This window comes from Sturnus vulgaris, chromosome 1 (genome assembly GCF_052056855.1).
Source record: "Sturnus vulgaris isolate bStuVul1 chromosome 1, bStuVul1.hap1, whole genome shotgun sequence".
Classification (NCBI taxonomy): Eukaryota; Metazoa; Chordata; class Aves; order Passeriformes; family Sturnidae; genus Sturnus; species Sturnus vulgaris.
In genome coordinates, this window is record NC_142243.1 from 148,921,726 (window position 1) to 148,935,450 (window position 13,725).

Genomic DNA, 13,725 nt, shown 5'->3' on the forward strand with positions numbered 1-13,725 from the left:
TATGAAGCAAAATATAAAATGATTTCCAAGGAAGCTGTTCCTTGGTGTTATTTTATTTTGCTGGGGATAACAGAGGAGCAAATGCTTTGCATTTCCTCTGCACCTGAAGCGACTGGAATATCTCCTCAGACCTGTGTGTCTCTACTTCTCACTCATTTTCAACAAGTGTGATTCTGGCTGGGCTGTATCCATTCATGGTGGTCAACATCTCACTGATGCAGCATGTCTAGAGCCTGGGTTGAAAAGCAAAGTGTCAAGAAGTTTCTGAGAACCTGACCCTCTGAAGGTCACACTAGACAGCAACTCTTACTGTGCCCGATTTACCACTGCCTGTGTCTGAACAGGAGCTTCCTGAGCTGGCTCTGATGACTCCCTGAGCTCCTACCACCAGGATGGTTGCACTTCAAAGGGCAGCTTGCATCACTGCCAGACCATCTACCCTACTCTGTCCCTTAAACAATGAAAGGGAAAGGACAGATAAGGATAGTGAGCAGTTGATGAGGTGCACGAGAAATAGCCAAGGTGGTGTTTCCACATGCAGAGCCATGGTCATGCAGGTGCAGGTGTGACAGCTGATCAAAGGGATCCACCTCCTGGATGGGGTTCTTCTGATGGACAGCTCAGCCAGCCATGACTGCAGTGCTTGTGACCACAGCAGGCCCTGAAAAGAGGGACCTGGGGTGGATCTTCAGATCTCAGTCAGGTCAGACAAGCTGAAACTTTTCTCAAGTCACTCATTGCCGAATCTGCATTAATTTCCCTTATTTATCTTTTAAATAGAGAATAGATTCATCAGGACACCACATGGATATTAAGTTCAATTTCATTGCTCTAGAGAGGCCTAGAGCTGCTATGTGAGCAATGTGATGCCATGACCACAAGCAGCCTGAAATATGCCAATGTCACCCAAGGAATCACAGAATCATAAAGTTTGGAAAAGACCTCTAAGATCATTGAGTCTGACTGGATGGGTGTGAGGACGTGGAATAAGCTTCATTACACTGTTATGTGACAGAGGAGGTTCTAGTAGATAATGAAAATACTGTGGAAAAAGAAGTGTGCACAGAAACACTTTAATTTAATTACAATAAAAAATTTATTTTGATTCATATCATACTGAAAAATTAAATAAATAAAATGTCAACAAATGATTGTGTAAGACTCCCCACCATAAGAGAAAAAATCAAAATTGATTGTGTAGTCAGAGAAAAGTACAAAGAAAACCTGGTCATGGGAGGAACAAAGTGCTCAAGAGATTTGGCTTTGGTAAAAAACATAACACACATTCAAGGAGTGCTTCAGAGATTTTGCAGTGGTGGCAAATACAGTCCAAGAGTTTGAAGCCTTGACATGTTGTTAAATGTTTTCCTTGGTTCTTTTAAACCAAATAAATCAAAAAAGTTTCTAGCAGGAAAACAGTTTTCAACAATGCCAATGGGAATTAATTCTTACCTCATCATCGTCTGTTGGTATCTCCTGATTCTGAAGACAATTGAAAGAGCAGCAAAATTGTGGAGAAACTGAGACAAGGCTCTAACACAACAGTCAGCTGCCTAAAGAACTCTAGAAAAAGTTCCCCTGGAATAGAAACGTGATGGGACAGACTTTCCTCATCCTACACCTGGAAGATCCACTCTCTGCTCTCCTTAAACTCTGAAAAATGACTATCAGTGGTACACAGTTACTGCTTGCTGTTGGCAACAAAATTACATGGGAATTGCATCTTGTTCCACGATGAAGACACTAAATCTATCTGCATGTATGAGCCATGAGGTTTCTATGTGCTGTCAGAGGCAGAATGGTCAGAGGAAAATGGAAATTTTGTTAGAACATCAAAAGGAAACTTTCAGAACACGGGCTAGAATATAACTGTCTTCTTTTCCCACTGTTTTTGATTCCAAATTGACCCCTGTAATAAAAAAAACCCAAAAACCAAAAACCAAAACATCAAGGGGATAAACCACCATGAGTTTTCTTCCAAGTCTTTCTAAAAATGACTGAAAGAGCAGTCAATGTTTCTGAATTACTAATACTTGTCAATGAGAAATAAAACTACTTGAAGCTCCAAAATCCAGCCACCCTGTGAAGTTATCACTGGCATCTTACATGTAGTCTTTTACCTCTTCAATTTGTTATGTTTGTATTACTGCAGCATCTCACAAGAGGCATATTCATTAACAGCAATTTAATCAAGCAGGAGTGCTTAAAGCAAACAAACGTGGTTCAGGCAGCAATGCTTCATTCTTTCACAAAGGACATGTAGGAGACAGTAAGGCCATCAAATCTGCTGTGCCTGTGACATGCAGGTGAGTTCTGTTTGCCATGCTGGGAAATGGCTCTTGACACGAGGATTGTGAACAGGTCTCATCATGAGGATTTGCAAATCCTGCCCTTTCCACACTGCTGAACTGAAGGGGCACACGAGCTGAGGGACTCCCATACGAAATGTCTATTTGGCATCCTTGGCTCTTTATACGCCACGAGTCCAGTAATACTCACTTGGATAAAGCAATTCACTCTGGTGAGTGGTGCTGTGACCCAAAGTTCCAGCTGGCCATGACACTGTGACATGTATGGCTGCCTTGGAGGGAACCTCAGTGGTACCAATGGCTGCAGGATGACAAGGGGATAAATCCTGGATGAAGCACATCATTGTTGAAGGGCTTTCACCAACCTCAAATTCTCACCTGCTTGGACATTCTGCCACAACTGGTGCATAGAAGAGAGGACATTTAGATGATGATTTCTTTTGCCATAAACTCCAACCAATGTGATGCATTAAAAATTAAATATGCCATTTTTTCCAAGCCTGATCAAAAGTCCCTGGAAGTCTGTGGCAAGAAGTCCTCTGGTTTCACCAAGGCTGAAAGTGGATCCATAATCCACAAGTCCTGTTTTCATGATATCAAGAAGAAAAGGCCACTGCTTTCCATTCTTCACTGCCTGAACTTGGATTTATACTTTATCTGTCCTTGAAGCTTTAATGCATTGATTTCAGCAAAAATCTGTGGATATAAAACCTCCACTGTAACTTCCTTCCTCTCACTGCCTAGAGGTACTGACATAATACACTTATTTCTTCAGAGATGCACATGATTTTGAAATCTGTCTCATGCTCTAAGATCAGCTTGTGCAGATTGTCTTTGAAGGTGCTGCTACAGAGCAAAAGATTCTTAGTGTATAACTAGTTAATATCTCAAAACATGATTTTTTTCCCCATTTCAGATAGAGACCTTGTAAAGAGATATTACATTTTTAAACTTGTAAAAAAATTAAGAACATTATTTTCCTTGGGACTTTTGAATATTTTCCCATGAAAAAATGTAAAAGCTACCTTTAAAAATGGTCTTGTTTGTGTTTGTTCAAATGCAATATAGGATTTGTTATTATTGGTTTTGACTACAAAAGCATACCAGACAGAAGCCAAACTTTGGTTAGTTTTTCCCCCTTTTACAAAAATGTTTAATTTAGGGTTTTTCATCTTAAAAAAAAAAATCACATTTGTTGCACAATTATAAAAGGCACATATAGATGACTTGAAGAAAGTCCACTTCCCAATATTAAACTGATTAAATAAACAAACAAACAAACATACCAGAGTATTTTCCATCACAAAAAAAAAAAAAAAAAAAAGGAAACAAAAAACCAAAACACATCAAGAAACCAAAAATTACATATAATCAAACAAGACAGACAAGTGGCTAAAAAGGCCATTTTTTTTTCCTGGAGTTTTCAGTATTATTTTCTCCATCATTATGGCTGTGTAGGAAGCAATATTAAATAATACATGAGATGATTTGATTCGTATTTCTAGACACTATCAATGCAAAATGAGGCAATGGTTGAAATACTTAGTCCTCCAGGCAACTTCATCATGTTTTTCCTTAATACAGCATGAAAATAGAAGTAATAAGAAAACAGAGAAAAGGTGGTTCAAAAAGAAGATCAACAGCAGAAGTGAATTCATTTCTTTGAGGTAATCCTTACTATGATGTTCACAGCTGCCTTAGCGGATCTCTAGTCCCAGAAGTCATTTTCACTCTTCTTCAAGGATCTCCTGCCTTGCTCAAGGAGAGAACAGACACACAGAGAGCAGTTCCTGTGCTCAGGCTTCCTCTAATTGCAACAGGCAGATCTTTCATCAGTAATTCAAGAATCGAGCCATAGAGCCTAAGCAGAGATTAATTTATTCCCGTAAGTGGTTGGTAGCTCCCGCTCTCCCTAGACAGGAAATCATGTGCAGCTTGGAAGCCTGGCCTCGCTCCCTGCAGAGTGAGATGCTCCAAATCCACCACAGACCCACGCATTCAAACCCAGCTGGTGCCTCATCTTCACTGCTGCATGCTGGAAATTGCAGCCCCCACTTGTCCCCTTGGCCAGGGTCATCTACCCTTGAAAAATTTTATTTTTTCAATGGAGGCAAGAGTCAAAGTTATATTGAACTCAAAATCTCCGTCATGGACGCCTGTCTTCCGGAAAGCCCCACCTGAAGTGTTGTTTTCCCAGTAATGATGCCAGTGTCCTTTGCTGTCTGCTCCAAAGCCATACACATTCACCTAGGATGGAAGGGACAACTAGTGTTACAGACTGCAAAACAATTGCTCTTCACCTCAAATGCTGAAGAAACTCTTTATTCTCAGTGTATTTACAGGCAGCAGCACCTGAGGTCCTCAGTGGCATCCTGAGCTCTTCTGCTGCATGACATGACCACAGAGAAACAGCACAAGGCCTACCCAAGGCATGTGACATCCTAAGCTATGCTGAGACATCACCAGACCTGAACTCAAAGGGAAAAGGAGATTTCTATCCATTAATTCTTGTTTAGCAATACGAAAATGCATTCCTATCCCTTAAGCATGACTGACCTCAGGAGACCTGTGGCTTGGGATGGGAATCTACTCTTCAGCTAACTTAAGCCACAAAGTGTGAAAAAAAATTTGGTTTGGTCCTGGTCTTCCAAATAATGACTCATGGTGACCACACTTATATGCTTGATTATATGATGTTTGCAATTACTTCAGAGACAGACGGACTTTATGTTCTTTGCATTTGTACTCACCCAGCCTCTCCTCTCCCAAAGGCTCATTTGTTGATGACTATGCCCGTCTCCTCTGATGATAACAGTCCAAACATCACTACTGATTTATTTAAACGGAGAGTGGTGATATGTCTGACTGGATTTGAATGGGTCACAGCCCCAAACCAGCTCCCTAAACCAAGCACACACAGGCCCATTCAAATATGAGCTGGTTTTAAGTTGTTTTCGGTAATGTCAGAGCCAGGTTCATTGTCTGCTTACCAGAAAACAGGCTCCACTCATTCTGCTGTGACTATGATAGAGTTTCTTCCAGTATCTTTAGGAGTATTTCCACCACCTCTCCAAACAATACAGGCCTGGATGACCAAAACTCTCATCAGCAGATCTGTGTCCAGGACAGGGATTTTGCCAGCAAAGAGATTTTATCTCGAATGCTGATAAGTCAATGGTTGCAGGACTTTGTAGAGCTGACCTGGCCTTACTCTAACTATCTGAGTCTCCAGTCACCTTGGAGCACCTCACATCACTCAAACCAGGGAATTTCCCCAAGTAACTGCTGGAGCAAAGGCATTTACTATAACCTGCAGTATAACCCCACAAGCCCGAGTTTGAAAATATGAGACAAAACCTAATTCAAACTTTCACTAGCAAGATGGGCATAGATGACATTCATGTTTAGATGTCTTTTGATACCAGCTGAAATCTTTGTTTATGTTTAATTATATTCTCCTGGAGTGCATCGTAAACCCTATGATTTGCTGACATTAAAAAAATCCATCACTGTCACTTGAGTGTGTCTTCATGTTTCTGAAGAGTCTGCATATGTTTGAAGAGGTAAATAGCAGAGAAGGTGGAGAGGGGGAAACCAAGGCTGAATGAGTGGCCAGTGGTTGTTCCTGGCTCTTCAGTGTGAAATGTCTTGATTTTTTATTCATATATCCAAACACAGACAGACTTTACCTCATCACATACATGGAGAGCAAACATCAAAGACAGAAGGCCTGTGGAGGGGTATCTCCCATGATGCTCAAGCCAGTTTTCATAGATGTATTTCATAAAAGCTGGATTATAAACCAGGATCTAGGCAAAATTGGAGAGAAATTAGTAAAATACCCTGGCAAAATAACAATGGTAGCACATCATTCCTAAAGGACATCAAGGTAGGGGATTGGGTAAGAAAGGAATAATAGTTATTCCTTGAAGGCAGGTGAAAGGCAAAAATAAGTCCCATATTAAGTTCATTCAGGAATATTTCCCATGTGCAATTGCATATCAGTAGCCCTTCCTTGGTCTTGATATCCCTCCTGCTTACAGTAATGTAAATCCTGGAGATTCCTACGGAAACCAAGGGGTATGAAACGGCACAAGTGAGATGGAAATTAAGCATTAGCCATTCAACTCTCCCTGCAGCACCCTGCAGGTGAGCTCTGGGGAGCTGGAGTTCTGAAGGCAAGCATGAGATGCTTTCTTGTGCTTTTCTATGGTTTCACTGAACCATAGATTAATTTAGGCTGGAAAAGACCCCTAAGATCATCAATTCAACTGCAATTTGAGTGGGACCATAATAGCAACTGCATCTTCTGCACAATGTGCCAGCCATATCTTGGTATCTCTACAGGTACAGATCTAAGGAAACCAAGGGCCAAATGAAAATTACCAGGAAGCCTATTAGGTGGTGTATTCTTCTTTTATCCTCTTTCTCAAACATGCCACTTTTCTATGCTCTATGTTTTTTTCTTACAAGACATAAAATGCATTTGTGTATCTCACAGAGACAGAGCACTTAAGATAAGACCTGAGAGTACAGTAAACCCAAGGACTGGTAGGAGCCCTTGGTTTCATCCCCCTCCCCTGGGTGAGGCAAACAGAGACTTTTCCCTCCACGCTGCATTTGTAATTAGAGTGACAGCATTTCAGTGGTATCTGGCTAGCTGCAAGGCTTTTCCCTTTACAAAGTCAGAGGTTAATTGGTGATATTGCATCTGTGTGTAATCTCTTCTCACAGGGTGTTTTGCATTGCTCGGTGTGGGAAGAAACACAGGCTTCTCCTCTCATGCTCAGGGAGCTGCTGCATATCACCATACCCTGGGCTGCTGCCACTCAACTGAGATGTGAGTTTAACAACCTGCCCTGGTGTTTCTCACAGGAGTTTTGCAGAGGTTATCATGTACCTCACAACAGGTAAGGATGAGCTAAGGGATTATTTAATTCACCCTAGAGGTCCATGGTTTGAAGCAAAGGAAAATAAACTGATAGTAGTTCAGGGTCTTACCTGAAGGCTTTGGCAAAACCTGGCCTCTTGAATGAAAGGTGTGTGCTTTAATTTGTAATTTTGAGGTTCTGGAGATAATATCATACTTTAACAGCCCTTTATGGACTAGGCACCTGTACTTCTTTGCAAAATCAGTCTCTCCAAAGGCTGAGAGAATGAGATCTTTATTTTTCTGGAAGCTCTATGGAAGAGGTTCTTCCTTTCTCACAGCCTGCCTTGGTTATATTCTCAAACCATGCAGCTGCATCAACAGAAGTCTTTGCACTGTGGCTGAAGTTCCTGCATGGGAATTAACATCCTGGCCCATGGCAAATCCTGCCTCCAGCCTGTTCCTGTCTGTGCTCTCATGCAAACTGTGCTTGAACATTGCCCGTGAGACCTGTAATATACCTGGAGCAAAACCTTCCTGGACTTGGCCTGAGCTCAGCCTCCAAGCTTGTTTAATTGGGTTCAGGTAATTACTGCAGCTGTGGGCTAAGAGCCTACCACCAGGAATTCTCCACTGACTTGGAAATACACAGCTTTATTTGTTTAGAGTTCACTTAGCTCCTTAAGGAACTGACCTCGGACTGAGAAACATCCTTGGTGTTCAAATATTAAAATTATTTAAGAAAACCTCCAAAATCTCTCCTCAGTATCATTACATCCAAATGACTGCAATGGGTAGGAACAAAGCATTTCTGTGGAAGACAATGCTGCACTTTTAATGTCCCTGAGCAGCACCAGAGGATGTGATGCAACCTTCAGAACAGTGTTCATGCAACGGAGTAGCCACAAGAGCAATTTCTTTCCAACCACAGTTATTTAGTGGTTGATCTATGGCCTAAATGGCACAAAGCACCCAAATCTTCAGCTTAGCCTTGTAAAGTGTATGTATTTTGGCTGCAACTTTTTATGAATGTCAAGGGCTTGCTTTGATTCTTGCAGTCTCCCAAAGAGGCAAAAGACCTACAAATAAATTAGCAGAACAAATCCACAAACCAGCATTGCTCACCTTTTCCTTTTTGACTTTGATTTTCCTTGGAACTGGAACATATGTACTGTTAAAGAAAAAAGAAAGTACCATGATAAATAAAAGCCCAAATTATTAGTATTTTCATGTAATTCGAAAGAAAGAATATTCTCCACGTACAGTAATAAATTCAAATTATTCGAAAGTAGTAAATTCAAGAAGTTGTTGTAAAATGAGGCTGCAATTAAGTAACACAGCAGGAAAAAACTGAGCTGTCACTGAAGCAATTTTATAGGAAACTATTAAGTTCTTAAATATTCACGTTAATTATTGACAGTAGGATACCAAAGATTTAGTTGAGAATACACTGTAGAGTCAATACAGTGTGGAGCTTGAGACTTCTAATTCTTGGATCATTATTGTTGCAGTCTTTGCTCTTTGATGATGTAAAAGACTTTCCGCTTAATTTCATGGCAGAAAAACCTTCTCCCACCAGGGGGAGACTTCTCCTCTCCTAATACTCATGATTTTCCGAGTCGGTGGCAGCAGAGTTCACCAGTTCTGTGGTTATATGAAACTCGGGCATTCCCAGTACACAGCCCCTCACAGAAAGCTATTGCCCTCCTCCCCACGGTGATGCTGAAGGCTTCCTGCAGTCTCCTGCATAAAATTTCCAAGTTACACCTTATGACTGGGTTGAAATCACGAGTCATGTCTTGAAAATGAAAAAAACTTTTATTCCCCATATCTCATGCACAGTGTGTGCTGGCATTGCACAGCTCATCACGACTGCTGTAAGAGAAAAATCATCCTGAGTTTGTTTCAAGTGAAAAAGTTCGGGTCAGCTGGTCTTGTAATTGGAGTATATCCCAAAATATATCCTCCACACATTTTAGATGGGTTGTGGCAAATCACCAAAGCCTTCCATTGGTTCAGTCTGAATGTTTTCACTTCGGTTTTGGTGACAAGGTTCCTGTCATTAAGGTTTTATTTTCTTTAAACCACAGAACATCATCACTTTTAAAACTCAGTTTAAATCTTCCCAAACTGGCCTGCAATCTGTGCTCTGGGCTGGAGGCAGTGAGAGCTGATGGGTGGTTCCAGTGCTCCTAAGAGGTGATGCTCTTGGGGAAAGGGACACTCACGCAGACTTCTCAGGCTGGTCTCAGCAAATATGCAAACATGCAAACATGCAAATATGCAAACATGCAAATATGCCCAGGTAGCTGCAGCCCATGCCTGACCTTGATCAGCGAATCAATCTTGGTGATCCCACGACCTTTTTGCCATGAAGACAAAAAGGGCTTCTTTGCTGGTAGAATCTCCTTAATATCATATAAATAAACAGTTATTCTTTTCTAAAAAGGTGATGTGGAAGAAACAAGAGGGCTGTATTTCATGGATAGATACAGTAGCAGACCAAAGAGAGAAGTATGCAGCGTTCAGGACAGCACATGTGGACATCTCTGATCTAACCAGGATGCTGTAGATCTTGTCAGATGACACATTAGTCATTTTAACCAAGGACTGCCTCATTGTTTCAGAAGAAATACCCAAGTCCTGCTGTCATGTGGCTGCAGAATTTCATGAAATGACAGAAAATACTGGCACACTGATTAAGACCTCTGCTCTAATGATCATGTAGTAAATCCTGGGCTGCAGGGCAGCCAGGGAATGAATGACCCAGGCGGTACCAAACAAGAGTGGGACAGAGTGACACCTGTGATGAAGGTGGCTACAGGCAGTGTCACCTATCACCTGGGAAACATCTTCCATGAGCCACTTTGCAGGGCTGTAGGGAGCTCTGTCATTGTCCCTGGCCACCTTGTACACAAGGTGTAAAAAAACATTTACTGAACCCTTAACCCACACGTGTAACATTTTAAAGAGCACAATAACTGTCTTTGTCAAACTAAGTGGAGTTTTTTCACACAGATTCATACAGATTCCTAAAAGACTTGCAAATGAAGGCAACGAGGGTAAATATATGGCTGATGAGGGCCTGAAAGTTTTCTATTCCAGAAAAGGCATTTCTTAGTCTTTTCTGGAACAATGCTTAGTCTTAGAGTGACATTTTTAGATTGAAATACATCAGTCAAATGGGACTGAGAATGAGAGAATCACTCAGCTATCAATTGACGCTAATATTAAGGCAATCTGAAGTTTGGCTTTTGTTTTGAATCGTAAAAAATGCAAGAATTATGATAATAGTAAGAGAAGAATATATTTAGCTCACAGGTTTTGAGTTTTAGGTAATTCTTTTATTTGGCTGAAATATGGAAAATTAAACACTGTGTAAAATCTAACCAATACAGGATGCTCTTCTTTTTTAGCTATGAGTACACTTGGGTTCTTGTTATCCTAAACTCAGCTGGCACTGTGCAGCCTGTGCACATGGAACAATGCCCTAGCAGACCAGGGTAAGGAGATAGCTACTTCTTCCTTTCTAAAATACTGACTTTCAAATGTGTTTTATTTTTATTTCTTGCTTTCTCCCCTTTAAAAACGTGCACTCAACAATTTCTTTATACCCATTATCTGACACTGTGTGTTTAATACATGCTCATAGGTTAATTCTACAAAGCTAGAATTATGCTATGTACATTGCTATGATTTGTATGCTTATGATTATGTGCTTTTATTATTCCAGCTTATTAATTATGCAATTTCCCTGTTCTGAGTATGGCAAATATCTTAAAATAGTGTTATTTCTTTCATGTGGTTAAATACTCACCCACTGATTTATACCAGATGTTTACCAAGCCCATGTACACAATCTAATTATAAATATATAATATATCCTGTAATTTATTAAGCAAAGGTGCTTTATTTTTCATGTGTTGTGACTGCATTGTGGTCAACCAGTTATATCTTCCTAACAGGCTAAGAGTTCACTTGAAATCAGTGCAGGGCTCAGAGTTCAGGAAGTACCAAGAGCTTTCTCCTGAGGTGGGGACAGTGGACCTGCCTGCAAAATGTTTGTCCATATAAATTATAGAACAACAGAATCATTTAGGTTAGGAAGACCTCTAAGATCATGGAGTCCAACAGTTAACTCACCACTGCCAAGTCACCACTAAACCATGTCCCTAAGTGCCACACCTACACATTTTTAAAATCCCTTCAGGGATGGTGACACCAACATTCCCATGGACAGCCTTTTGATGAAGAAAGTAGTTTTGGTATTCAGTCTAAACCTCTCCTGGTGAGACTTGAGGCATTTCCTCTTGTCTTGTCTCTTGTTGCCTGGGAGAAGAGACTGACCCCCACCTGGCTCCAGCCTCCTTTCAGGAGTTAGAGAAAGTGATAAGGTCCCCTCTAAGCCTCATGTTCTCTGGGCTGAACACCCCTATCTCTCTCAGCTGCTCCTCATCAGACTTGTCCTGCAAACCCTTCCCCAGTTCCATGACCCTTCTCTGGACAAGCTTCAGCACCCCAATGACTTTCTTGTAGTGAGTGGTACACTTTTCTAAGTGTACTGATTTTTCTAAGTTATGAATGTGTCTTGAAGGTGGATTTTTTCCAAGCCAGTTTATGACTATATGTATGAAATGCTGGTGATAAAAAAAAGTAAATGGAGTTGAAGGAATCTTAATAAGAAATGAAAATAATCTAAAATGCATCTACAAAGAGAGAAAAGAAAATAAAGAGAAGAAATAAAACTTCATTTGCTTTTCCATCAAAGAGCATTACTTAAAATTGCAAAGTGGGTCATTTGCCCAGTCAACATGTCCAAGACACACTTTTCCAACTTTAAATCTTCTGAAACTTTGAAATTGTGAAAAAAGTTGAAATGTCTTGAAATCTTTCCCCCTGGAGTAAAGCAGTCTGATCTGCTCTTGCTGTCTATGTGTAGCAGAGTGTCACCAAGCAGTCCCACAAGGCTGTGGTTTCACATCCAGCAGATAACCTCACACACAGTACAAATGTCATCTATTTCATACTCTGGATTAGGAAAAACCAGCTTACAGGAAGGGAGAGAATCTGCTAGCAGGCTTCCAGAAAAAACATGCATTTTGATCACATTTCTAATTCTAGTGCTGCCATAAAAGCATCTAGCAGGAGACAACCTTTACTTCTGACAGCACTCAGAAAAGAACTGGAGAATAAATCTCAGTGTGTCACATTATTGCCAAGTAGAACTCTTGAATTTAAGGTTAAGACATGCGGGTGACACATAAAACATTGTTTCCTTTGCATAGGTCTCAGTCATGTTCCACCAGGAAAGACAGACCAAACTCCTGACCAGCCTGTCCAGGGGAGCTCATCCTGTGGATGGGGCACTAGGGGCTGTGGTCTCCATCTGCTCTCACTGCCTCAGGTGGGCACCTGCACACCTCCCTCTGCCTCCTCATCCTTTTCTGCAAGTGTACTGACTCCCAAGGAACCAGAGAGGAGGGATGAGCAGAAGCCCAAAATGAGGCACTGAACCCCAAAGCTCATGAGCCTTTTGATTAAACTGGTCACCTCCACCAGCAAAAACTCCCCTTTTCATTTCTACCAGACCACTGGGGTTGTAAGGGACTAGATCTCGATCTTTGCCTCTACAACTGCTTCATAATATTAAGCTTTTCCTAGAAATCAAGAGTTTAGGGCTGAACTCTGAGTTGAGAGGGTCAGTAAGTCACCCCCAGGCCTTATCAGAAGCAGAGATTTGCCCCACAAAGGCTCTCATCTCCTACAGCAACATGCAGTGTGGAGCTCCCACCCCTTGTGCCTGCCCTTACTCACAAGTTGATGGTGCCTGTGGTGAGAGCAGTGACAACCCAGCGCAGGTCCAGGGTTTTGAAGGGGATCAGGATCATGCTCACATTTGCTGCCAGCTCTTTGTAGCTCTCAGGATAAACAAAGTGGTGAGTGGTCTTGCTCCCAACATCTGATTCGTAGCCAGCAGTGGGGGCACGGTTCATTCTGTAGCCCAAAAGTAAGAAGTGAGACAGAAGAGGAATTAGGTAAGTACAAGTGCATGTGAATTTTCACCAAGACGTTTGCTTGAGGTGCAGGAACATGCTCCCATGGCTAAGGGGAGTGCTATATGCAGGCTCTTCAGACAGCCCTGACAGTGTGTAGGGGTCCTCAGGCAAGCTGGAATGATCATAACCCCTGTGATTGAACAGTAAATGAAAGCTCAGCTTTAGTGTGGAATTCCTTGGACTGAACAGGAGTGCCTACCAAGCAGGTATATCTCTGAGCACATCTCTGTGTTCCCTTTACAGTCATCAAAAGAGAGGTGAGTCCATGAGGACACATCTCACTTCATCCTAAAGCTGCATCCTCCAGCTGATGAGAAAAACATTGCCCTGGAGTGCATCAGCTTGACTTCTTGCAGTTCCATTTCCCTCTTATCCCTTCAGGTGTATTTGAATGCCTAGGGTCAAGGTAATAAACTATGCTGTATGTGACGAGAAGCAGCAAATATTCCTTTACAGTTCTCCCACAAAAAGGCACCAAAGCCAGTGCCAA

General features: G+C 41.5%; 1 protein-coding gene across 1 annotated transcript in view; it reads right to left on the reverse strand.

The window, feature by feature from the left end:
- Positions 1-1,057: 1,057 nt before the first annotated feature.
- The window catches only part of ST3GAL1 (ST3 beta-galactoside alpha-2,3-sialyltransferase 1), a 78,028-nt gene continuing 65,360 nt past the window's right edge, over positions 1,058-13,725 (reverse strand). The window contains exons 4-7 of the mRNA XM_088179632.1: positions 12,994-13,173; positions 8,305-8,350; positions 5,999-6,118; positions 1,058-4,556 (exon numbers count right to left, since the gene is read on the reverse strand). Of these exons, the coding sequence (XP_088035758.1) occupies positions 4,383-4,556; positions 5,999-6,118; positions 8,305-8,350; positions 12,994-13,173 (520 nt within the window). The 3' untranslated portion in view covers positions 1,058-4,382. The remainder of the gene's footprint in view (positions 4,557-5,998; positions 6,119-8,304; positions 8,351-12,993; positions 13,174-13,725) is intronic.